This window comes from Aquarana catesbeiana, linkage group LG09, assembly GCF_042186555.1.
Source record: "Aquarana catesbeiana isolate 2022-GZ linkage group LG09, ASM4218655v1, whole genome shotgun sequence".
Taxonomy (NCBI): Eukaryota; Metazoa; Chordata; class Amphibia; order Anura; family Ranidae; genus Aquarana; species Aquarana catesbeiana.
In genome coordinates, this window is record NC_133332.1 from 298,846,376 (window position 1) to 298,873,735 (window position 27,360).

General features: G+C 42.8%; 1 protein-coding gene across 1 annotated transcript in view; it reads right to left on the bottom strand.

Moving 5' to 3' along the window:
* Positions 1–27,360, bottom strand: part of HMCN2 (hemicentin 2) — a 318,398-nt gene that overhangs the window by 145,605 nt on the left and 145,433 nt on the right. Inside the window, exons 17-23 of the mRNA XM_073600486.1 lie at positions 24,575–24,670; positions 24,363–24,490; positions 18,674–18,818; positions 15,105–15,217; positions 14,855–15,014; positions 8,871–9,036; positions 3,240–3,367 (exon numbers count right to left, since the gene is read on the bottom strand). Coding sequence (XP_073456587.1) covers positions 3,240–3,367; positions 8,871–9,036; positions 14,855–15,014; positions 15,105–15,217; positions 18,674–18,818; positions 24,363–24,490; positions 24,575–24,670 — 936 coding nt within the window. The remainder of the gene's footprint in view (positions 1–3,239; positions 3,368–8,870; positions 9,037–14,854; positions 15,015–15,104; positions 15,218–18,673; positions 18,819–24,362; positions 24,491–24,574; positions 24,671–27,360) is intronic.

Below are 27,360 nucleotides of genomic sequence, written 5' to 3' on the forward strand. Positions count from 1 at the left end.
TAATAAGGGGAAAGTTCAAGTGGTCTACACTGATGACAGAGGGCTGATTGGGGCAAGAACGGAAGGAAAAAGACATGGGAACAGACCACAAGAGGAACAGGACAAAATAAAGAAGAGGGAAAATGATAATTAGGGTAGCAACAGGGTAAACAGGGATGGGAGAAATATGAGGGTTAGACACTCCATAAATAGTTATGCACGCAAAGGCAAATGCCAACCAAAAACAGCGATGCAAAAACTTGTAGAAGGTTCAAGCCAGAGCATGTAACCCCTCTGTGCCTATAAAGACAATCTAAGGAGTCCACCTCTTTCTGAAAGACTCATAAGTATCATGCTGGTGGACAATCAGTTCCTCATTATCATCATCTGACAAACTTCGGCACTCCGCGCTAACATGGTTGGGGTCATTATGGTAAGCCAGTACCTGGGGATAGGGGTGTTGGCTGTGGGTATGAAAAACTGGAGAAGTGACTTTTTGATAGGAGGCAACACTGATAAAAATACAGGTGCATTATTTTGTGCATTAAGGCACAAAGGGCACCCATCCAGAATGAATTGGCTTTCTTAACACACAGAAAAACTGACTTATGTTTAAAAAAAAGAATTGTGGCTATGTCATAAAACCACTGTAGATACAATCAGTACCTAAAAATTATTGTTCACAGATCTTGCAGCTTTAATTTTCCTTTTTTGCTAAATACATCACACAGGGCCCTAATGTGTGTTAGACAGTTACTAATAACAATTTTAAAAAGTTTTGACAGAGCAAGGAATTTGATTAGATTCCACTTTTGCTCTGTTGCTTTTAAATCAGTCCAAAAGTATTAATTTTGGATTTCCATTGCTGATTGAAAAAATTAAATTACAGTGTGAAGACAAAATACACACGTTTTCTTAATAGATAAGAGCTCTTTGTACTAAAAATACATATTACATTTTATGTTTTCATTTTATCTGGCTGTTACTGTGATTTTTAAAGCCAAAAGCCATAAAGCAATAAACAGAGTAACATAAGCAGACAGCAGCCCATGTGACCTCTAACCGCCATTCAGGGCCGCTAATAAGGCAGTACAACTGGTCTTTTTGTACTGGGCCCAGACCTCATCAGCTAAATAGGGGCCCCAGGGAAACTTTATTGCTCATTTCTTCCTAAATGAATACATGGATTTTACTAGGCCACACCCCTGCCCCAACTTGTTTACCAGGGCTTAAATTACATTTCCCTGGGCCCCATAAGGTCAACAGGAGGTCCCAGGAAGTAGGACTTCTTTTTCATTTTTGGGGCGTAAGGGGGTAAAGTCAGTGTTGCTTTTTTGCTGCACACCAGGGAGGTAGGTGGGGTTTGCAGGCCCCGGTCAGGAAGCTGTACAGGGTCTCATGATTTCTAACAGCAGCCCTGCAGCCATTGTTGAGCAACATGCCAGTTTAAAAGACTACCGAAATATCTTATATGCAGCAACTACTCTCGCCAATCAGCCCAAGGGCTGCTAGAAGGGCAGTATGTGACTTAAGGTTTATCCAAATGAAAAAAAAAAAACAATATAATATATTTCAACTTATCGGTCCTTTCATATGGTGGCTTCATGATTTTTTCAGGCTTTAATTTCACCTAGTGATCCTGCCAGCAACACACATCCTGTCCTAGGATGGCTTAATCACTACACTGTTGCTATGGGGCACTGTTGTCACCCTAGGCTGCTCTCCTGATTATACAACAAATACGTTCCCCTCTCCTCATCTCCATTATATATGTAGCCCTCTCCTAGATAGGTGGTAGGTTAGGTATATTTAGTTCTGGCCCACCGTAATCAGTGGACCTATATTTCATTGTTAGGCAAATTTTGTTCTTGCTCACTGTAATCAGTGTGGCTGTGTTTGCTTTTTCTGTTCTGTATTTCAGTGGCTGCAGGATTAACTGTTTCCCCCTGTTTGTCCAGAAATATTCTGGAAGTTAGTGAACAGGGAGAGTCTAATCAGCAGCTGAATATTTATGCAGCCCTGACCAATCCCTGGGGAGAGGTTCCCAGATGGTGGCTGGTATTGTGTATAAATACCCTGAGACTTCTTTATTTTCCTGAGGAGGAGATTACAGCCTAGGGTGGCTATTTGCCCTTAGGCAATTCTGGCACCTGCCTGCGGTTCATCAAGGCCTCAGTTGAGCTAACTGGATGCCTGCTTTGCTGAGAGTTTTCTGAAGCTGAGGATCTAGTCTGGTATCGCAAGGTGAAAGTGTCTGGAAGATATTAGAAGGAGGCAGCCAATTATCCAAGGACATTAGTGAGTACAGACTGGTGTAAGAGATCCTTCAGGCTGTGTGCTGCTGCCATCTCTCTTATTAAAGAGTCAGATGGTCTAAAGGTGACATTGTGTCTGGTTTCCTGAAGAGTTCAGCCCTATTTAATTCTTAGGGAAAGGACTTTGCTCGGATGTCCAAAAGGAAGAATAATTTCCTCAGGTTGCTAATACAAAGCTCAGTCCATCATTTACTCATACAAGGACTTGGCTCGCAGTTCTAAAGGAGGAAGTTTGCTACTAAAAGTTACTGGAGTATCCTACAATTAACCACTACCTATCCAATCTCAAGCTTTCATTAAAGCATCCAAAAAAGCATACCTCTAGACTGGTTAATGAGTCTGAAGTGTGATTGGAATTGTGTACCTGGCTGCAGGGCAGTTATCAGGAAAACAACCCTGGGCATTTCCTAGGCAAACGTCTCCTACAGGGGTAGGGCTATACATAGGAAGGAGTTATTTTTGCTATTTACAGAAGATAGCTAGGAAAGCTAAGAACATTGTTTTCAATATCAGAACACAAGATGAAAAGGACACTGGAATGCTGGCAAGATCAGGTATTATTCAGTACTTCTAAAAAAATAAAAAACGAAGGATTGGTAAGCTGCAATATAATACATTTTGTTCTTGGCTTTAAATATACTTTAATGTTATACAATTCAGTTTGAACGGTCTTGGACCTTGATGACAGCCCTCAAGCAATAATAAAGAAAAAAATGAACAATGGTAAAAGGTTAGATTTTCAAACTTGCTCCAGATGCTTGGATACATTAAAGGAGTCAAAGTGTATAAAAAGAACACTAATCTTTTCACAGCTGAATTATGGAAGCAGAAGCAAAAGTGGAGTTGTTGCACACATAAATCAATTAGGATTCAAACTGGGAATCTGTTTTTTTTTTTTTTTATCTGAGCTGCTCTACAATGCCTGCTGTATGGATGCACATGTACCTTGTACCTCCAGGCTGTATGTAAGTGATGTGTTACCGGCCAGGTTGGAAGCCAGGCAGGTGTAATATCCGCTGTCCATCACCCTCAGTTCAGATAGTTTCAGAGACGAGGAGGGCAGCAAATGGTGTCTGCAAAGAGAGGACAAGACTATTCATTTCATTATTTCCCAATTTTTAATTTCTCTTTCAATAATGGTATTAATTTTGTAAAGACAAAAGTTAACAGATATAAGACAGGTCAAAAATTGTCCAAAGCAAGAAATAAATAAAAATAGAGATTTGGGGATATACATCTCTTATTCAAAACAATTCAAAATAACATCATATATAATTAAGCTAATAAAAGAAGAGAATTTAATCTTAAAGCATCCACGGAGGCCCACATCTCAAGACTAAGAACAGCATACTATGCAGTCGAGTCGAAGACCAACCTGGATAATTATCAGAGAACCATAGCACCGAAACGATGCAAAAGGAAAGAAGAAGGAAAAAGAAAAAGCGGGAGGAAGGAAAAAAGAAAGAAGAGGTCCAGGCCTAAGGCAGTAAAGACGCTCCCACTACATAGCTGTTTAAAAGAGACTTCAGGTTACAAACGGCATGTGTATTATGTAAGCCAAATTTAAATTTCATTAATATTTCGCTTGGATTTACAAAAGCTCATAGCCCTTTTTCATGCCCTGCATAGCTTGCTGGGAAGTTTAATTTAGTGCTATCATCTATGACAGTTTGTGGAGACATGTGCAGCCATGTCCTCCTCTCCCCATCATTGGCCATATTAGTAAATGGAGTCTGGAAATTACGACAATTTTCACTTCTCTCTTCATGTTATGGTCTGAATCCACCATTGGCTTTTCCAGATCCTGGCTATGCTTATCCCTACAATGGAGTCTCGCTCATCCTGATGCATGTTAAATAATTTAATGTAGACATTATTGTTTATCCGCCCAGGCTTAAAATCAGATATAATAGCACAGCATGTCCCCAAAAATTATATGAAATGTGAGGGATCCCCAACCAACAGACTCTATTAACCCAGGATGTCTTTGCTGTAACCCAGGGTAGGCAACCTTAAAGAGGTGGGGATCTACCTGAACAACACAGGAGAAGTCAAAGATCACTGGGCACAGTGTCGCCTCCTCACACCTGATTTAAACCTCTAATTGTCACACTACTGTGTTGCCATCGTGTGCAATGGCAGTCATGGGTTTAAATCAACATATCGCCTCCTCACCACCTGTCAAACACACTCGGATCGCTTTTCAGAGAAGCAGCAGTGCCTGCTGCACCTGTGAATGAGCCCTTAGTTGCATTACGCAGCGGCACCCTTAGGGCTCATTCACACGTAAAGTTGGGAGGTGGTAAAACCCTGTGGTTGAGTTTACTGCCCCCAATCCCTACCCCCTTTAGCTGCTGAGGGGGCAGCCAAAGGTGTACACATGCCGCAGCAGGAATTAAGTCCCCTGTTGTTTTTGGTGGGTTCTACCGCCTGCCGATCGTGACCAATTCAAGTAAATGGTGCCACTCTGCAACTACCCTGCAACTACATGCTTCTGCGGGGTCCAAGGGGTTAAAGCAGGTGGTGAGAAAGCAACACAACACTGCCAGATTTAACCCTTTGTTTGCTGCACTGCACAAGGTTGCAGAGCATTTGCAGAGCAGCCTCATTCACTTGAATGGATCATGCTTGGCATGTGATACACCAACCGACCATGAGGGCATATAACTCCTGCTGCGACATATGAGCACCCCTGGCCGCTCCTGCTAAAGGGGGTGCAGTTGGGGCAGAGGTGGTAAAACACATCTTAACTATGTGGTTTTTCCACCCCCAAACTGGTAATGTAAGTGAGACCCTACTGTTCTGAGCCCCCTATAAGGCTGCTTTCACACTGATGTGCTGTGGTTTACCTGCACCGTGGGTGCAGCACAATGCATCTGTGAGTTTCCTGGGTTAGCTGCGCTTTGCCATAGACTTCTATTATATCCTGCAGGTGTGGTGCACTTTCTAAAAGCACAGCAAAACTCCTGCATTCAGAAAGTGCACCAAATCTACAAGATAAAATAGAAGTCTATGGCTAAGCACAGCAAGCAAGCAGGAGAGCTGCAGGTACACTGCACTGCACCCGCTGTGTGGGTAAACTACATCACATCAGTGTGAAAGCAGCCCTATACTATTATACCCGGTGTATTGCTTCACACTGACCTGAAGAACTCTTCTTTCCTACTACTGGCACCACTCTGGGGGCTGCTAGACGGGATAAGAGGTGGAGAGCAGTTGGTGTAACTCTGCATGGGACAGGAGCCAGCAATACAGAGGAGGCATCAGAGTATGTGGTTTTTGCTCCCTACTACAGCTCCAACTTTACAAGTAGTCCCTCTGCATTGCACTCTGTTTGATGCTCTGGAATGGCGGGTCAGCAAGCCCAGACCGAGATCTATCAGTCACCTGGCCACGATCTACTGGTTGCTAACCCCCCCCCCCCCCCCCGCTGTAACCTGTACCCCTTCCATCCACTTTTGTAGACAGCTAGTGGGAAAGACTGCTCCCAATTCTGGTGGATATCTTGTCCCATCAGTTTGACATTGTCTGTCTCAATGGATAAGAAGGAGTTCTTTGGCCACATTTACATAAAAGGAGCTTTGGTATTGTACCATATATCTGTGTGACGTGTGTATGTGCTATGTTTTCATGTTTGTATTTCTGTAACTTTAAAAAATAATTAGGCGGAAATGGAAAATCCAACAGGGAACCTAGGAGATCGCTTGGCAATAAGCATGTGGGTTGAACTGGGAACTCAGGTGCAGAGCACATCTTAAAGATTGCTTGTGGCTTCAAACTGCTAGCATCTACCCAAGATTTTAATGGAGCCCAACAGTGAAAGCAGTAGACTGTCACTGCTGTGTGCTATCTACAGTATGTGCCAATGACTCAAAGTACTGAAGCCAAAACAGTAGCCTATGCATTTCTGACATGACAGGTCTCCTTTAAATCCAGTTTTGGGTGGTCTGACTCTTTATTGTACTTATGAGAAAGCAGCAATTATTTCCTGTGTGTCATGTCTAGATGTAAGGATGGATTTAAATAAAAATGCTAAGCATATGTAAAACATTGGCTTGGACTGCCAATGAGGTGCCAGGTATAAAGTGTGACGAGATTGATAGGGAGCTTACAGGATAATCCGCCAGCGATCCGTATTCCCCCAGCAGGAAAAGATTAGCTGGGACATTTCCCAGAGGCATTCGTCTGCCAGATAAGATGGCTATTATACGAGTATGAATCACAATTACACATTCTCTTTGGCACTATGCCTTCCCGTGTTACACGCATGGCTCCGGCTGATCCTTTACACTACAGGCTTTCTTTAAAAATTATTTGCAGGTATTTTACATCTTGTTAGAAAGATCCTAATAAAGAACAAGCATTAATAGCTAAATTCAGAAAGCCTAAAATCTTGTTAGGAAGATCTTCATGAAGAACAAGCATTAGCAGATAAATGCAGGAAACCTAAAAAAAACGATATTCAAGCAATATGCAGTAAAACCTAAGATTGCAAGCATAATTCGTTCCAGAAAAATGCTTGTAATCCAAAGCACTCTTATATCAAAGCAAAATTTCCCATAAGAAATAATGGAAACTCAAATGATTCGATCCACAACCATTTATTCATAAGTCCTTCAGGTTAAAGTTCATATAAAAAGATTATAGCAATGTGACCAGGTTGTGTAACCATAAAATGTCCATCCACAAATGGAAGCCTCCACAAGGGGATTAGAAGCAAAATCCAGCAGGAGCTACAGAGTATAAAAGAGAAGAGGCGCCTCTAAGTGTAGCAATATGGTTACATTTAATGAAGGTACAACATTTAGCAACTCACATGGTTGATGATTAAAAGAGGCACATCTAGGTGGGTGAGGCGCTGAAGGCACCCCAGCCGAACTCCTGGTCTCCTTACACCCCCCTGTGGCTGAACCCTAACCTATCACAGTTCAATACCATCCTGGATCCACAGGCCTGGGCCAAATACAAAATACTGACCCTTTAGCATGTTATCACCAACAGAGAGCTCACCCCCTTTCACGTTTTATGCACCACATTTAATGTGCCTGCACGGGCCCATTTTAGGTATCTTCAAATCTCTCATGCCTACAGGTGTCAGTTCTTAGGCCAACCAGTTGAATTGGCATACTCGGAGCTCGAATCCACCCTTCGGGTGAAGGACTTGGAGAAACCCATGTCTCAGCTCTACGGGTCCCTGCTGGTTGCTGCCGGCCCCGAGTTGTCCCCCCTCCGCAGGAAATGGGTGGGGGACATATCGGAGCTGGACGAGGACGACTGGGGGGAGATTTGGAACTTTCCCTTCTCCTCTCTGGTCTCAGCCAGGGACAAACTAGTCCAATACAAAATTGTGCATAGAGCTCACTACACGCCTCACAGGCTGCACCAGATGTCGCCGGCGCATTCTCCGGCGTGCTGGCGTTGCTCCTACCAACTGGGTGACTTTTTAGACATTTTTTGGGTTTGCCCAGCAATGGAACATTATTGGAAAGAAGTGCTCCAGGCGATTGCTAAGGTCACTAAGACTTGTGTTCCTTATGATCCTAAATATTGTCTGCTGGGGCTGGTGGAACAAATGTCAATGCTCAAAGCCAGGAAAATACTCATATCCCTGCTATTGTACTATGCTCGTAAGGCCATTACGATGAACTGGAAACAATCGTCTCCCCCTCTGTCAGATTCTGGAAAAGCCTAGTGAATGCCAGTTTACCCCTGTATAAAGCCACCTACGCGGGCAGGGGTTGTCCACAAAAATTTGAAAAGGTATGGACCTGTTGGCTAGATGATAATACCACGGCAACTGATGCAGTAACCAATTCCTAGATTAACACTATATCTCTAGTCTGTTAGTATATTGACCCAACTACTCTCATGTTGCATTATCCTGTTGGCACCAATTTGAGCACAGATTCTCCTGAACTGAACCTCTCCCCACATTGGGGTTATAGTATAAGTTAGTTTGTTTATGTTGTATGTTTTGCCCTGTTGCGGTATGTTGCCGCATCAGAAGAACTGCCCCTGCATGAGCTAATTTTGTATGCTAATGAAAAATTTAATAAAAAAGATTTTGCAAAAAAAAAAAAAGAAGAGGCACATCTAAGTATGTAGGCATCTGGGGGAAAGCTGTCCACATAGGCCGTCCTCGGCACCGCCGGGTGTCAGTCTGCAATCATGACCGGGAAGACTACCCTGCGGTAGAGCGATCTGAATGTGAGGCTTGAACCGCTTGTGGAGCGCATCGTGGAAGAGATGACAATGATGGCGGTGCAGAGGATGGTCTATGTGGACAGCATTACCCTGGATGCCTGCATACTTAGATGTGTGTTTTAATCATCAACCATGTGACTTGCTAAATGTTGTACCTTCATTAAATGTAACCATATTGCTACACTTAGAGGCGCCTCTCTTCTCTTTTATATTCAGTTGTGACATGAAGCTACTTGTATATCAAGACATCGCTTGTTTATCCAAATTTATTTAAAAATTTTGCTTGTCTTGCAAAACGCTCTCAAACTAAGGTTTTACTGTAATTTAGATCCTGAAGTCACATTGACATTGACAGTAATGTGATAGTCATACCTGGCTGAGACAATGGGCAGCGGGAAGGAGTCCTTCTTCCAGGAGATAGTGGGTGGAGGCACACCTTGGACATCACAGCGCAATGTAATCTCTGCCCCCAACGCAGCCACCACTGGTATTGGGATGCTTGCATCATGTGACCCATTCACACTTATTCTGGGCTTTGCTGAATGAAAAAGGAAAGAGTAGAGTATTATGTGCAGAAGTCTGTCTGGAAGGGAAAGTTTCTGCTGAGAATTATTAACGACAAAGGGCCCTATTACACTGATGCACTTTTTTTTTTTTTACAGCTTTAGGGCCATTTCACACTAATGTGCTTTTAATGTGTTCCCATTGACTTACAATGGAAGGTGCCTTTTTGGTGCACTTTTGAAAAATTGCCCCAAAGATGCAGCATGCAGGGCTTTGCAAAGCACAACTCACATGCAGTGTGAACAGTTACAGGATTTAATGGGGAATAGTTTTCATGTGCTTTTTGTCGCCCTGGAAATAGTTCGGCAAAAGCACACCAGTGTGAAAGGGGCCTAAGTTCATCAGCGATTGTCCGATTTTCCTCGTTGTTTCACAGCAAATCAGAAACCGTTGAACGTAAATTCTTATGAAAATTCTCGTACAACAAAGGCTTTTTTTTTTGTTGTTTATTGTTTCTGATCATGCGCAATCTTTTGTGATTTTTCTTATACGAAAATTGTACGAAAATGGTACACATTAAACGAAAATTGTTCATTCTGTTCCCATACGAGACAAATTTTGGAGTTTGTTCCTTCAGGGAATCTTCATACGAAAATTCTGAATGAGTTGTCGAAAGTTGTGTACACACCATACGAAAATTTTTTGGAGGAAAATGTTCCCTTGATTTTCATATAGTATGTAGGAGCCTTAAAGCCTCGTACAAACGATTGGAAAATCGGACGACAGATCGTCCGTTTTTTATTTTTGCATGCTAGTCACATATCGAAGGTTAGGAAAATTCTCATACGACAGAATAAAAAATCGGAAGTGATGTCATGTGTTGAATTGTATTTCTATTGTATTTTCGAATGACAACTGTACTGATTAAACGAAAATCGTATGAGAAAATTTTGTGTGCTTGTCCGTTCAAATAATATTAGATGAACTGTCGTGATCGGCTCTGGAAAGCTCTGTACTAAGGATCCGATTATCATACGATCGCTTCTAAAGCTGTATTTTTCATCCGATTTTTCGGATCGTGTGTAGGGGGTATTTAAAGTATATCTGCAGTCCCAACTTTTTCATTTTTGATAGAGTAGGGAAGGGGTTTTTTTGTGTCTCATTAGAGAAACTTTGTTTTCCCTTCCTGTGCTATGGACTCAACAGGAAGTCAGGGAATATCTTTCCACCATATGGAAAGTCCCCAACGAGAGAGTAGTCACCTAAACATGTGTCACTGTTAGAGGATTTCCCCTCTATTCCTCTTCTGGTAGTAACTCAAAATTTTGGATTTTTCTTCAATTTCATTCCCAGTGACATTTGTGATTAGGAAAATTAGAGAGAGTCAATTTCTCTAATTGGGGACACAGACAGTAATACAAATTTAGGTATGCAAGGAGCAAAGCACAGAAAGCTTTAACAGCATTGAGAGTGATCATACTAATTACCTCTCAGGATTACCCCAATTTAATGAGTCCAGCACACACTTTTTTCTAAGCCCTGGTATAGAAGGACCCTTTGGACCCCAAAATGCGTTGACTTTTTAGAATGTAAGAGTGTGAATAAAATAAAATCTGGGCTCCTTGCATACCCAGTTCCTACTCATGCAAATAGCCAACCTTTGACTACCACTCCTGGAAGAGCTGCCCAAAGGGAATCTTTTACTCCAACCAAAACTATTACTTTGGAGTTTTGGATAGATGAGGAAAGAGTAAATACCACTGTCAAGCTTTAATGCTGTCTCTAACACCACTGTGGAGATTTTACCTCACTTCCTGTAACAGCAAGACAGGAAATGATGAGAGCGGGTGTCACTAGGTGTTGGAAGATAACATGGTCTAATGTCGTATTTCTGGTATTTCATTCCCTGGTTGATACAGGCAGATGGCCCCAAGTTGGAATGTAACCAGTTGCACATCAAAGCTTGGTAGCATAATGGGGCGTACACACGGTCGGACTTTTCAGCTACAAAAGTCCGACAGCCTGTCCGACAGACTTTCGACGGACTTTCGACGGACTTGCGGCGGACTTTCTAACGAACAGACTTGCCTACACACGATCACACAAAAGTCCGTCGAATTCTTACGTGATGACGTACACCGGACTAAAATAAGGAAGTTGATAGCCAGTAGCCAATAGCTGCCCTAGCGTGGGTTTTTGTCCGTCAGACTAGCATACAGACGAGCGGATTTTTCGACCGGACTCGAGTCCGTCGGAAAGATTTGAAGCATGTTTCAAATCTAAAGTCTGTCGGATTTGAGGCTGAAAAAGTCCGTTGAAAGTCCGGAGAAGCCCACACACGATCGGATTACCAGCCAGCTTTAGTCCGTCAGCGTCCGTTGGACTTTTGTAGACGAAAAGTCCGACCGTGTGTACGCGGCATAACAGAATCAGCATCTGTTTAACTTGGCTCCGGAGCGGCTATTGCTGACAATAAGTTGCAAGTAATCTTCAAAGCGAGCCATGGCTACGAGATGATTGATGACGGTGGGTGAAAAAGATCAAAGGATCAACAGGCACCCAGAGGTGACATGGACAGTGCTGCCCCCTAAAGGCCCAAGTACAGCAGGACAGACAGTAATGTAATCTGTTGAGAAGTACTGCCCCAATAAATGCTGATTTGTCGAAAGTCTAAATGGGATGGTACTGGGGTTGGGTTTGAATGGTGTATGTTTGAAGTATAAAAGGACTGAACGAGTCCAAGAGCCGTCTCTTGGTCATCTGAGTCCAGCTCGAAGAAACAAGTCTCGCGGAGAGCCTTGTGATAAGTATCTTTGATTCTTGTATTTGCAGGGCTTTTTTTCTCAGGGAATAGGTGCAGGAACTCCCCCTTCTGAGTCACTCCTTGTCTCTGCCCCCCTATCCACCTCTGAACACCGCCCCTTTTAGAAAGTACAGGACCAAGTATCATTTTGTGGAGCTAAATAATTTTTAAGGGATTTGTTATTGATAACAAGAAAAGCAGTAAAAATAAATCCTCTGCAGTCAGCAACCCAACTCCAGCAACAATACACCCATCCCCAGCAGTAATATATACCAAAAACAACACCACCCCAACAACAATAGATCCCCTGCACAACATTATATCCTTCCAGCAACAATGGACCACCCGTTACAAATTACCACCCCAGCAACAATAGATCCACCCCTGCAACAATAGACTCCCAGCAACATCAACAGATTTCCCAGCAGCCAGCAACAATAGACCCCGACACAGCCAGCAACAATAAACCTCTCCCTCAAAAATTGACCCCCCCTCTCCCAGTAACAAAACACCTCCTCAGCAAAAATAGACCCCGACACAAAAATAGATTCCTGCCAGCATCAATATACCCTCCAGCATACCCCAGTACCCCTTGCCATTACATACATTCAATAGTGAAGGTGCCGGAACTGCGTTCCCCCACGTTCCCACTGAAAAAAAGGCCTGTGCATTTGATATTCTGATATGATGTGTATTGTTGGTATATGTTTGTAATATCTTTCTCTAGTATTTTATGTTAGTTTTCCTATTCCCTTGGGGAATAAATAAGACTTTATTACTTATAAGCCGTGTGCTTGGTTTCATAGCTAACCTTGTATTATTGTGATATCAGTAGTAACAGGCAGTCAGAGTTTTAATAGACTAGCTAACTATAGGGATAGACAAGTTAATACATAGGTACAAAAATATTTGTTTGCTATATCCTCTGAGTGTTATTGCAGTGTGTGTCCCCAAGTGATATTTCTGACCTCTTCTTTTACTGAGGGGGTCTCCAGCGGCGACATAAACAGCATTACAATCATAGTTTCCGCGTCTTTCCCATGATGTTAATTAAGGCTGACCAAGCACACATAGATTTTTTTTTATTCGGCCTCTATAGCACAGATAAATGACTCTCCTGCACCAGCAACTGTCAGATTACCAAAATTATTATTATACAGGACTTATATAGGGCCAACAGTTTTTGCAACCCTTTACAATATAAAGGGAAACAGTACAGTTACAATACAATAAAATACAAGAGGGTTAAAAGGGACCTGCCCATAAGAGCTTACAATCTAATAGTGGGGTAAGTGGTACAAGGAGTTATAATTGTGGGGGATGAGCTGATTGAAGTGATAAAAGTTCAGTTAGTTGGCGGTGTGATAGGCTTCCTGAAGAGATGCTAGGGATAGCCTAAAGGCAGCCAGAGTAGGAGCCAGGCCCCGCAGGGCCCACAGATTACAGCTTTCTTTTACATTTTAATACTGCCACTATATACCTTTTTGGCTGATCTGTATACCACAGTCACGTGATAAACTGCAGGGTCTGCCTGAGTGTTCAGGTAGGAGGAGATTATCACTACAGCCTGTGTCCTCGTGCCGTTATGGGATGTGGATCATCCATCAATCAAGATGTGACATGCCACACACTGTGTTCTTTTTTAGTTACTGGGCATGGAGGAGGAGGGAGGGACTGGGCTGTCATTTAGGATCTGTATACACACCCAACTGTGTGATGTCAATATCATGTGACCTGAAAAGCTCAGTTCAAACAGGAAATATTCTCTCCAGCAATAGAGACCAAACTGAGCATGTGCAGCTTTACTACTCTGACTGTGTATTATCTGGCCTGCCAAGAGAGACCCTGCAGGAGGGGGAGGATCTGTCCATACAGGATCAAAGAGCCTTTATACACCATACAGAGGATTAACCCCTTACGTTCCACAGTGAGTATAACAAGCATGCTATTCTGCATATACAGACTGATTTTACTGTGGGTTTAGTAACACTTTAAGTTTGCAGTTAAAAGGTAAGTGCAGTTATTTGCCCCTCCTTGGACTTTCTGTACAGGTTTTACTTACCTACAACAACACTTTTCTGAGGCCTTCAGAGCTGCACCAGTTCATGTGTACGGCAGCCTCTACTCACTTAAAGCATTTAAAATAAATAGGGACTTAGCAGGAGCTCAAACCTTGGGCTTTAAATATATTTTATTAAGGCCCCTTTCACACTGCTGCGAATTGAAAGTCACGCGATTTCGCCGCGATTTTGCCACAATTTCGATGCGCTTTTGCAGCAATTTCAGGGAATGCCTGTGTAAACTTGAGGTCTATGGACCTCCACTCGTATTAAAGTCGAGCCAAAGTAGTGCAGGGACTACTTTGAAGTCGCACAGATATGAATGGTACTCATTGGAAATCATGGGGTACAACTTGTCATGCGACTTTGCAGTCCCAAGTCGCAGGACACGTCACACAAGTGTGAAAGGGGCCTAACTAGTCATAAATGAGCTTTCATTTTTCTGAGCATACTAAACTGATGAAAATTAAACTCTAATGCCGTGTACACGCGGGCGGACTTTTCAGTATCAAAAGTCCGACAGTCTTTCCGGCGGACTTTCGAACGAACGGACTTGCACACACATGATAACCAAAGTCCGACGGATTTGTACGTGATGATGTACACCGGACTAAAATAAAGAAGTTGATAGCCAGTAGCCAATAGCTGTCCTAGCGTCCGTTTTTCGTCCGTCGGACTAGCATACAGACAAGCGGATTTTTCGACCAGACTCGAGTCCGTCGGAAAGATTTGAAACATGTTCCAAATCTAAAGTCCATCTGATTTTTGAACGAAAAAGTCCGCTGTGGGTCCGATGAAGCCCACACACGGTCGGATTGTGCGACGGATTCATCCCGGACCAGTCCGGTCGAAAAGTCCGCCAGTGTGTACACAGCATAATTGCTTGTTACAGTACTCTATTTTCGTTGGCACAGAGTTGATGAAAAGGCCATAATGTTCATAAAAAACAAAACAAAAAAAAAAAACAAGAGTTTTGGTTACTTACTTACCATGTACTAAGAGATGGGACACTTTGCTAGCGGTCCCCACCTGGTTTGCTGCAGTGCAGGTGTAATACCCAGAGTCAGCACTGGAGGGCAGAGCAATCAGGAGGCTGCCATCTTTGTTTAGCAGATAATGGCTGCCATCAACTGTTAGCATTTCTTCTCCCTGAAAATACAGATTATACATTAGGAAGGCAAGAAAAGAACAAAGAACACAACGCAGTTATGGATAGTATTCTGTCCACCATGTCATTACCTTTGACCAGGTCACAGTAGGCTGTGGGTACCCTTTGGCATTACACTGTAAAGTGATTGGCCTTCCCTCTCGTGTGGTGTACTCTGTTGGTCCAGGAACAATGGAGGGAGTCACTGGAAATAAAATAATTTGTCAATGTTAATATATGACTAAAGGAGAACTCTGATCTGGTCTAACAATTTTTTCATACCTTTTGTGACAGATGCTGGGCTGGTGAGCCAGTGCTAGGCAATGGGATTGATTTACTAAAACTGGAGTGCGCAAAATCGAGTGCAGTTGTCCATGGTAGCCAATCAGCTTCTAATTTCAGCTTGTCCAATTAAGCTTTGACAAACAAAACTGGAAGCTGATTGGTTTTTATGGAGAGCTGCACAAGATATGGCACTCTTCAACTTTAGTAAATCAACCCCAAAGTGTGTATAGAGATTTGGAGGAACAGACAGGGGACTTTAGGCAGGTGGACCAGAGGCCAGGAGGTTGAATGTTTGTTTCTGGCAGAGAAATGCTGAGTAACCCTATGCAAGGGTTTGTGTTACATATATTTGCACATTATGACACAAGTGCCTAGCAAAGCAAGTGGTGCAATATCTATGCTGTCCTACATTGCCAGCGAGTCTGGATGACGTAACTCCCATGTATGTACAGTAAAACCTTGGTTTGAGAGCATTTTGCAAGACAAGCAAAATCTTTAAATACATTCTGACTTGATATACAAGCGATGACTTGATATACAAGCAGCATCACATCACAACTGACTATAAAAGAGAAGAGAGGCGCCTCTAAGTGTAGCAATATGGTTACATTTAAGGAAGGTACAACATTTAGCAACTCACATGGTCGATGATTAAAACCGACACATCTAAGTATGCAGGGTTCCGGGGTAAAGCTGTCCACATAGACCGTCCTCCGCACCGCCATCAAAGTCATCCCTTCCACACTGCGCTCCACGAGCACTTCAAGCCTCGCTTTCAGATCGCTCTACTGCAGGGTAGTCTTCCCGGTCACGATTGCAGACTGACAGCCGGTAGTTCCGGCGGTGCGAAGGACGGACCATGTGGACAGCTTTACCCCGGATGCCTGCATACTTAGATGTGCCTCCTTTAATCATCAACCATGTGAGTTGCTAAATGTTGTACCTTCCTTAAATGTAACCATATTGCTACACTTAGAGGCGCCTCTCTTCTCTTTTATACTCTGTAGCTCCTTATGGATTTTGCTTCTAATCCCCTTGTGGAGGCTTCCATTTGTGGATGGACATTTTATGATTACACAACCTATCACATTGCTATAATCTTTTTATATGGACTATAAACTGAAGGACTTATGTATAAATGGTTGTGGAACGAATCATCAGAGTTTCCATTATTTCTTATGGGGAAATTTGTTGGATATACAAGTGCTTTGGATTACAAGCATGCTTCCGGAACGAATTATGCTCACAATCCAAGGTTTTACTGAATATGGGAGGTACTTTATCCTAGCACGGAACTGTGCTAAGACTTACACTGAGCTATACAAGCACTTGCAGAAAAAAAGTGCTGAGTCAGGTAGAAGCATCTATGATGGACGAGACATCTACAGTTTCTTCTGTCATAAAAGAAAGACCTACCCTGTCAGCACTTTTAACCAACCAAATTATATCCACTTTAAACATTCTTTGCGGGCTGTACTAGAGTGCACGTAAAGCTCTCCATTGACAGCAAGTCCTCACAAAATATATAATTGTGATCAGCTTAAAGTGGAAAGTCAGAAAATGAAGTCCTGCTACAGGTATATCACTGCAGGCTGGTCCCTTTTGCAGGTATAGCCATGTCAAACATTAAAAATAAGTGTCTATGCTGTTTAAAATCCAGTAATACCCTGTCTCACCCTGCTCTGCACATGCTCATTTGCTCAGTTTCTCTCTGTTTTTAGGCACTGCCAAATTGGTAGAGGCCGATCTGCTGACAGCCTTAAAGTTTAATTACACCCTCCTATCCTTTACAGCCAAGGAAGCTGCTTCTGTTGGATCTGCAACTGCAATGGTGCTGCACAGTTTGGTTGAGGACAAGCAAATGTGACAGTTAGCCATTGCGGCATTCCAGGAATTTAACTGTTTATTGAAACTATAAATCAATGGGGTTAGTTCTGCTTTATGATGTACTGCTGCCCAGGGGCTCTGGGCTTCAGCAAAATGGCAGCTTCCAGTAAGAAACAGGAGCAATTCTGGAAGCAATTTACAGCACACTGCTGACAGGGGTGTAACAGGTTGGACTGGTCCCTAGAAACTAAATTTAGGGAGGTGCACTGAGGAGGGTTTAGATAAGCTGCAAAACATTATAATATCCAGATGTTTAGTGTTGTCAGCTCTTAAACAGATATAACACAATCAGCTTGTGATGCTATAAGTATAATGCGTTTTGTTTAGATCCAATGTTTCCAAAAGCCAGCCATAGACGGTTCGAATCTTGGATGGTTCAGCAGTATCCAAATTGATCCATTGGTTGACTTGGGTACAACTAGCATGTCAGATTTTTAGCATTATAGCTGCTAACAAAAATCATTGTGTACCTGTGGTTGCAGGAAAGAAAAATCGCATAATCTATTGCCTGCTTTATTAAGATCTATCTCTAAGCACAAAAGTTCCTTAAATTTACTGCAATATTATTAAAGTGGATGTAAACCTGATTCACGATATTTGACCTGGGCACATATAGCTGCAGTGTTTTCTTATCTCTCTCCAAAGCCCTAAGGCCCCTTTCACACTGGGGCGGTTTGCAGGTGTTATTGCGCTAAAAATACCACCTGCAAACCGCCCCAAAACAGCCTCCGCTGTTTGTTCAGTGTGAAAGCCCGAGGGCTTTCACACTGAAGCGGTGCGCTGGCAGGAGAAGAAAAAATCTACTGTCAGCCGCATCCTAAACCGCTCCTGCCCATTGAAATCAATGGGACAGCGTGGCTATAGCGCGGCAATACCGCAGCTATAGCCGCGCTATACGAGTGGTTTTAACCCTTTTTCGGCCGCCAGCGGGGGGTTAAAACCGCACCGCTAGCGGCCGAATACCGTGGTAAAACAGCGCTAAAAATAGTTGAGTTGTTTTACCGCCGACGCCCCCTACCGCCCCAGTGTGAAAGGGGCCTAAGTCGCGTGTCCTTCTGCTGCTCTGTTCTTCTGTTATCAGCATGATAACTTCTGACAAGTTCTCCAACAATGGAGATAAAACCAGCCTGAAATTTGTGTAGGGGTGGGTGCTATAAATAGATTAGCAGAGAGCTTGTCTATTCACAGCACAGCTCTGCACATTCCTTCCTTTCTCTGCTTATGTGGAAGGGGGGTGTGTGCCTTTCCTCCAATCAGCTGTCACACAGTGTATGCCAAGACTTCCCTCCCACTGCTAACAGCAAGAGAAGATTTCTAACAGGACGTGCACTGTCTAAAGAATATATAAAGCTGAAGACAGCAGCTATACATGTAAAACTTATATAGGGAGATTTGTTTCATCTCTGTGTATAATCTGAGGCTGTTCACTTCACTGGGTATATGTGAGGGTTTACATCCACTTTAATGGATTTTCCGTAGCGGTGCTCACCATGGATGTTGAGAAGAATGCTTTGATTGGTCGATCCGGCAGCATTGGACAGCTCACACACATAATTCCCAGCATCCTCTCTCAAGGCTGGTTCTATGTGCAGCCCACCTGCTCCATCAATGGAATGGCGCCAAATAAACTGCAGCTGGCGAATGAAGAAAACAAGAAGAACGCAGACACATGTAAATCATTTAGATGTAAATGAGGCCTCTGTTAGTATTTACACAGTACTCAGAAACAGGCAAGAGAGGAAGATAGCAGCATCCTTACAGATAGTGGCAGTGGCCTGTCCGTCTGTAGATAACGTTACTTTATAGTGCTGACATTTTACTTAGTCTGCCAATCGATTAATATAATTACTGTATAATGTTCTCCGGAGGCATACGCTTACAGTGTTGTTGAATAGCTAATGCTCTAAAGTTGGCTTCTGAATATTAAGTATTGTATGCTGGGATGTAAATGTGCATATATACAGAGAAACCATTGAAAGAAAAACATTATTTGATGCCTATGTTCTGGATCTTAAAGGAAACCCATCTGGGAAAAAACATACAATGAATTCAAGTGTCTAAGGGTAGATTTCCACCTCTGAGTTTTATGCCGCGTACACACGATCGGAATTTCCGACAACAAATGTTCGATGTGAGCTTGTTGTCGGAAATTCCGACCGTGTGTAGGCTCCATCGGACATTTGCTGTCGGAATTTCTGACAACAGATGTATGAGATCTGGATCTCAAATTTTCCGACAACGAAATCTGTTGTCGTAAATCCCGATCGTGTGTAGACAATTCCGACGCACAAAGTTCCACGCATGCTCGGAATCAAGCAGAAAAGCCACACTGGCTATCGAACTTCATTTTTCTTGGCTAGTCGTACGTGTTGTACATCACCGCGTTCTTGACGTTCGGAATTTCCGACAACATTTGTGTGACCGTGTGTATACAAGACAAGTTTGAGCCAACATCCGTCGGAAATAAATCCACGGTTTGGTTGTCGGAAATTCCGATCGTGTGTACGCGGCATTAGTGTGTTGAAGGTGATGGATGTTAGAAATATCCTGCTTGCTGCCTTTTTTGGCACTATCTCCATTAAACACACCTTATGAATGCCTGTAATACATGTCAGGAAGCACATCAAAACAGCAACTAGACAGTACAAATCGTATAGTGCAAATCAATACGTTTTAATATTGAAATTATAGAAAATGACCCTTACACTGTACTTATGATATATGACTACCTGTTGCTAATGGTCTACAGGAGTAGGCAGTTAAAAAACTGATGGATACCGCTCTGCCCTCTAAAGGCCCTGAATCAAAGAGCTGACCTTTGTTTTCTGAAGGAGTGATGACCCAAAATACAATGCCTTGAAAAAGTATTCATACCCCCTGAAATTTTCCACATTTTGTCATGTTACAACCAAAAACGTAAATGTATTTTATTGGGATTTTATGTGATAGACCAACACAAAGTGGCACATAGTTGTGAAGTGGAAGGAAAATGATAAATGGTTTTCTAAATTTTTTACAAATAAATATCTGAAAAGTGTGGCGTGCATTTGTATTCAGCCCTCTTTACTCTGATACCCCTAACTAAAATCTAGTGGAATCAAATGCCTTCAGAAGTCACCTAATTAGTACATAGAGTCCACCTTTGTGGAATTTAATCTCAGTATAAATACAGCTGTTCTGTGAAGCCCTCAGAGGTTTGTTAGAGAACCTTAGTGAACAAACAGCATCACGAAGGCCAATGAGCAACCCAGACAGGTCAGGGATAAAGTTGTGGAGAAGTTTAAAGCAGGGTTAGGTTATAAAAAAATATCCCAGCCTTTGAACATTTCACGGAGAACTGTTCAATCTATCATCTGAAAATGGAAAGAGTATGGCACAACTGCAAACCTACCAAGACATGGCCGTCCACCTAAACTGACAGTCCGGGCAAGGAGAGCATTAATCTGAGAAGCAGCCAAGAGATCCATGGTAACTCTTGGGGGAGCTACAGAGATCCACAGCTCGGGTGGGAGAATCTGTCCACAGGACAACTATTAGTTGTGCACTCCACAAATTTGGCCTTTATGGAAGAGCGGCAAGAAGAAAGCCATTGTTTAAAGAAAGGCAGAAGAAGTCCCATTTGCAGTCTGCAGAAGCCATGTGGGGGACATGGCAAACATGTGAAAGAAGGTGCTCTGGTCAGATGAGACCAGAATTGAAATTTTTGGCCTAAAAGCAAAACGCTGTGTGTGGCGGAAAACTAACACTGCACATCACCCTGAACACACCATCCCCACCCCCAAACATAGTAGTGGCAGCATCATGTTGTGGGGATGATTTTCTTCAGCAGGGACAGGGAAGCTGGTAAGAGATGGGAAGATGGATGGAGCCAAATACAGGGCAATCTTAGAACACCACCTGTTAAGAGTCTGCAAAAGACTTGAGACTGGGGCGGAAGTTCATCCTTCAGCAGGACAACGACCCTAAACATACAGCTAGAGCTACAATAAAATGATTTAGATCAAAGCATATTCATGTGTTAGAATGTCTCAAAGTCCAGATCCAAATCCAATTGAGAATCTGTGGGAAGACTTGAAAATTGATGTTCACAGATGCTCTCCATCCATTAGGGAAGGTCTTTTTGATAAGACCAGAGAGATTCTGGAAATTACATACCTAGAGGCAGTTTTTGACCGGATTTCAGAGAATAGAGTGGTTACCATGATACTCCTCAAGACCATTTGCAACATCCTGTACTTCATATCTACCTTGGAATAGAAGTTCTTTGTGATTGTAATAATAAAACATGCTGATCTGCACTCTTATGTGGTTTGTCCCTCTTTGGTGTTTCTGTTGGATAAGATATTACAGTCTAATAGGATTAGTGCTGGTAATGGAGATACACAGTATGTTACCTTCACCAATGAACATGGACATTTGATGCCTTGGTAGCATGTTCCAATTGGGTGCTGCTTTGTCTTTAAAAATTCAATTCTCACACAGACGAGTGAATGTAGCTTGGGAAAAGGTGACCCCATATTCCTGTGTACACTTTTACTTAAGATAAAAGCTTCTTCTGTGTATCATGAATCCAGGAATATTTAGCAAGTCAACCACAATGTTATAAACAAGTCAACTCTAGCAGGCTCATGCAGGACCTTCGCAATGCAAAGAATGGGCATCTCTACTGGCCATGCTGTTGTGGATGTGGAGCTTTCATTGATGTTTGGCTACTTAGAATACCAAGGTTCAGGGGCTGCTGGGCCTCACAGGAGAAGATTTGATCACTGCCAAAGCAACATGCTGGTACATTACGGTTTCTACTCTTAAGGACTTCCAATGGCTGTATAAGATTATTCTATGGAAGGTTATTTTTACATCCGTAAGGGATATAAAAACCATAGTGTTTCCAGACACTATGATCTAGTTCATAATAGAGACCCGACTGTAACGCTCTTTATGGGTATGGAGAGTTTTAGCTCCCATTGGAGAGGTCGTTTTAAAGTTAGAGAACTGTCCAAAATTGAAACCAAATGGATTTATCTCTTGAAAAGTTATGTTCCATATGGGTTAAATGTGGATTGGGATGTAAATTGCTTTTCGTTTGAGCAAAAATAATTTTGAACAATTTTTCTCAATTTTAGAAATGTATATACATTTTTAATCAACATTGAATGTTTTTTTTATTTATCTGCTTTTTGTATAGTGTTTGTGTTAGATGAGGTACTATCCAGACCCACTCTAGCCTCCTATTACTCTATGGGTAGTCAAAATATACATTTTCCTCCCGAAAGTGGTCAGAATGTAAGATGAGGGACTCTGGCTTCTTATTTCTGCCATGGAATAATACCAGCCAATGAGTGCACTCCATTTGGAACAAGATGCATAAGCGGAAAGAGACTTGGTTCTGACCAACTTCATGGTGAATCAGAATAGAGTATGATTAGAGTGGAGAGCTGCACACTGAAGGAGATGAGAGCGAGGCTTGGATAGATATCGGAACTAGATACAGCGATGACAGGGTTCGATGCCTACGCCCCGGAAGAAGTCCTCCTGTGACGAAACCGGTTGGGTAAAAGCATTGTTTCATGTTATTGTGTCTGGATTGAGCCTATGATTGTTCTGGCTGAAGTTTTAACGTAATGGCATGTCAGTGCATTACTTGAATAAAGCCCATTTTAAAGGATTTTACACTATTTGGCGTTATCTCTTTGCTGATAGATTGCACAGGACACCACGATCTGGGACTGGAGGAGTATCATTTCCCAGCGGTATCTGGATGATTTCCCTCATCCCTTGTATGCTAAGGAGTGACCAGGGATGAAGCATATGAGATACCTGAGCCCCTTTTGACCCCACAATAATAGGTGATCAACTTTCTATGGTAAGAGTACATCCATACTTATGGTGGTGGTCTACTCACAAGGTGGAGGAATTAAGTGAACAAGAACTTTTGCACATAATTAATACTAAAAGGGCGTTATATTGGTGTCGTATTGAAGACACATGGACTAACTTTGCACTTTATTCAACTATATATTAATTCATTTTTCACTTAAGCGTAACACATTGTTTATTATACTTGTTTATGTGATGATATCTCACATCAGTGGTGCTGCTATTTATATGATACTGAGTTTGCATACATGAGCGCAGTTTTCTTGCCTTTATTTTATAGGACACCTGTCAACTGGTCAATTAAGCAAAATACCTCACACAGCTGGCACTTTACAATGCTAAGCCACATCATTAGGCCTCTTGCACACAAGAGTAAAAAAAGGTGAGTTTTTTACTGATCTGAAATGAGATGCATTGTTGTCCATGTGGCATTGCACACAGCTGAGTACAGAATACAGCATTGAGTACAGAGCAGTTAAACAAAAATAGAAAATGTTTCTTTTGAGTGCAGTCATTTACTTGTATACATGTGTTTACTCACCTATAAGCATGTTTACACAAGTATAAACTAATATATTACAATACTGGCAATGAAGAAGAATTTCACTCGCCTATACTCAAAATTCAATCCAGCTATGAGTAAGCACTAACGCTAGTGCGAAACGTCAGCTGTTTTCTGTCCGCTGTGATTTTTTGAATTTGATGTGCATCTTCCAATAAACAAGGCTATATACGAGTGCGGCTGTCCAGAATTCGTTCATGTTTATATACTCAAAATTACCCGTCACAAGTTCCTGAGTAAACATCAGTAAAATTATGATGCCAGTGTGCAAGGAGCCTTGGGCCCCTTTCACATGGGTGTTCCTTTTATCCATTTTTCAGCCATCTGTTGACGGATGAAAAATGGACACCAATGTATTTCTATGGGCAAGCAGATGTCAGCGGATGATGATCCGCAGACATCCGCCTCCGTTAACATCTCCGTTAACATCTAAAGCCCTATTTTTCTTCTGTTTAAGAATGAAACGGATAAAACACGCATGTAAACGGACAAACAGTTTTTGCATTGAAACTGATGAGCAGCTGATATAAACTGGTATAAACTGATGAAAAATGTATGTAAACTTCATAATTTCTTTTTAAAAAAGTGACTGATCTGATGAAATGAACGGTCCGCATGTGTGAAAGGGGCCTTATTCTGTTTGTTTTAGCCAGTTGCAAAATCAAAGTTTCCTTTAACCTCACATCATAAAGCAGGTAGGTAGAACTGTAGGTACACCTATGTCTAATAGTTAACTTACTAGTCCTGAGTCTTTCACCCAGCGTTGTACCGGAAGGGGGTTTCCTGCTGCGACTGTACATGGTAGCAACACAGGACTTCCTTCAAGGACATTTATCTCCGATGGTGCCTCACCCACCTGTGGAGCCACTGGAATGAAAGGTAAATATTACTGCAATGGTCAGTAATACTCGTCAAAGAGTGCTACATACAAACATGGAGTATATCTCTTACCAAGTCCTGTGACTGTTAGGAGGATTTCTGCTTGTACCCAGCCGAATGGATTCCGGGCCTCACACACGTACACTCCAGTGTCCTCTGGTTTTGCAACTAGGAAAAGAATGTTAACAAAGATACTAATATTTAATGATACCAATAAGCATGCATAGAATAAACTTTATGTTCCAGTTCAGCAAACTGTGGTATGTTAGTTTTTGGCATTGGGTTTTCAGTGCTGAAAACAAGTGGGCTTTCAGTAAACCTCAAAACTCTAAAATTCCCCTGTCCGAACAAACACTTAGTCATCTTCTGAAAAAAGCCCCAAATTCTTAACCTACAGCTAACACTTTTCCAACCCTTAATGCTTAACCTCAGCCAAAACATTTTTTATTTGATCTTTTCTTTAGCTTTGCACCAAAAATGATGGGAATAGAAGTACTGTCAGGATTGTTTTGCTGTCTGCGACACTGTTTGAGAGATTTTCCATTACTTTCTGCACTTGGGGAATCGTGACAACTAAGATATTAAGACAAGAAATGAGGGGGACAGGTGTCACTGGAAGAGCCATTGGCTCCCTCTGCTGTCAATCAAATCCTTTAAGCAGAAAGTGGGGGGTGGGGCAGAGCCAAGCTCTGCTAAGCTCAGGGTGAGCTCGCATGTCTGCCCTCATAGCAAGCGGCTTGCTATGGGGGCAGACACAGAAGAGGAGGAATGGACAGGACCAGCGGGGAACCTAAGAGGAGGAGGAATGGACAGGACCAGCGGGGAACCCCAGAAGAGGAGGAATGGACAGCACTAGCGGGGAACCTCAAAAGAGGAGGAACGGGCAGCACTAACGGGGAACCCCAGAAGAGGAGGAACGGACAGCACTAACGGGGAACCCCAGAAGAGGAGGAACGGACAGCACTAACGGGGAACCCCAGAAGAGGAGGAACGGACAGCACTAACGGGGAACCCCAGAAGAGGAGGAACGGACAGCACTAACGGGGAACCCCAGAAGAGGAGGAATGGACAGCACTAACGGGGAACCCCAGAAGAGGAGGAACAGACAGCACCAGCGGGGAACCTCAGAAGAGGAGGAACGGACAGCACCAGCGGGGAACCTCAGAAGAGGAGGAACGGACAGCACCAGCGGGGAACATCAGAAGAGGAGGAACGGACAACACCAGCGGGGAACCTCAGAAGAGGAGGAACGGACAACACCAGCGGTGAACCTCAGAAGAGGAGGAAGGGGCTTCAATACCATTACATAGAGCAGGTGAGTATAACATGTTTATTATTTTAATTAAAAATTGCATTTATAATGCTTTCACTGCAATATCTGCACTTCTGTTTTTAGGTTTAGATGTACTTTAAAAATAGGATTTTTTAAAACAGCTTACCTGTAAAATCCTTTTCTTTCGAAGGACATCACGGGACACAGAGCCACAGTAATTACTGATGGGTTATATAGGTATCACTGGTGATTGGACACTGGCACACCCTATCAGGAAGTTCAACCCCCTATATAATCCCTCCCCCTTGCAGGGATACCTCAGTTTTGTAGCCAAGCAATATAGTGTATTAGAAGAGGGGTGGGACCTCTGTGTCCCGTGATGTCCTTCGAAAGAAAAGGATTTTACAGGTAAGCTGTTTTAAAAAATCCTATTTTCTTTCTCGAACATCACGGGACACAGAGCCACAGTAATTACTGATGGGATGTCCCAGAGCAATGCTACCTGAGGGGGGGGAACCACGACCAAGTAGGGTGCAATCAGACCTGAGGACCCTGTACCGCTGCCTGCAGCACACTACGCCCAAAGGCGATATCCTCATGCCTTCTCACATCCACCTGATAGAATCTGGTGAATGTATGGACTGAAGACCAGGTTGCGGCCTTGCAGATTTGAGCCATAGAGGCCCGGTGATGCACTGCCCAAGAAGCACCAATAGCCCTTGTGGAATGTGCCCTGATCTGAAACGGAGGAATCTTCTGTTTCAAACCGTAAGCTTGAATGATCAACTGTCGAATCCATTTAGAAATGGTAGCTTTTGACGCTGCCTGTCCTCTATTGGGACCCTCTGGCAGCACAAACAAAACATCCGTCTTGCGGATCTGAGTAGTTGCCCCTAGATAGGCCTTAACTGCTCTTACTACATCCAACGAATGTAGAGATCTCTCTTCCGGAGAACAGGGATCTGGAAAAAAGGAAGGTAGAACAATGTCTTGGTTTAAATGAAAATCAGAAACCACCTTCGGTAAAAAACTAGGATGAGGGCGTAGTACCACTCTATCCTTGTGTATAATCAAATAAGGCTCCTTACAGGAAAGAGCTGCTAATTCTGATACTCTTCTAGCAGAAGAGATGGCCACCAGAAAAATTAATTTCCTTGTCAACAAGACCAAAGGAATCTGACTTATTGGTTCAAAAGGCCGTTTCTGTAACACAGCCAGGACCAAATTCAAGTCCCAGGGGTTTAGGGGCGCTTTAACCGGAGGATTAAGACGCATCACCCCCTGCATAAAGTTTCGGACCAAAGAATGCGAAGCAAGTGGCCGCTGAAATAATACTGATAAAGCAGAGACCTGGCCCTTGATGGTACTCAAGGCCAGCTTCATCTCTAATCCCATCTGTAGAAAATCAAGGATTCTACCTATGACATATTTCCTGGGATGCCAACCTCTGGATTCACACCAGGTTATATAAGCTTTCCAGACTCTATGATAAATCATCCTGGAAGCTGGCTTCCTTGCATTAATCAAGGTAGATATGACAGGACCTGAGAGCCCCCGACTCTTCAGAACGTGGGTCTCAATAGCC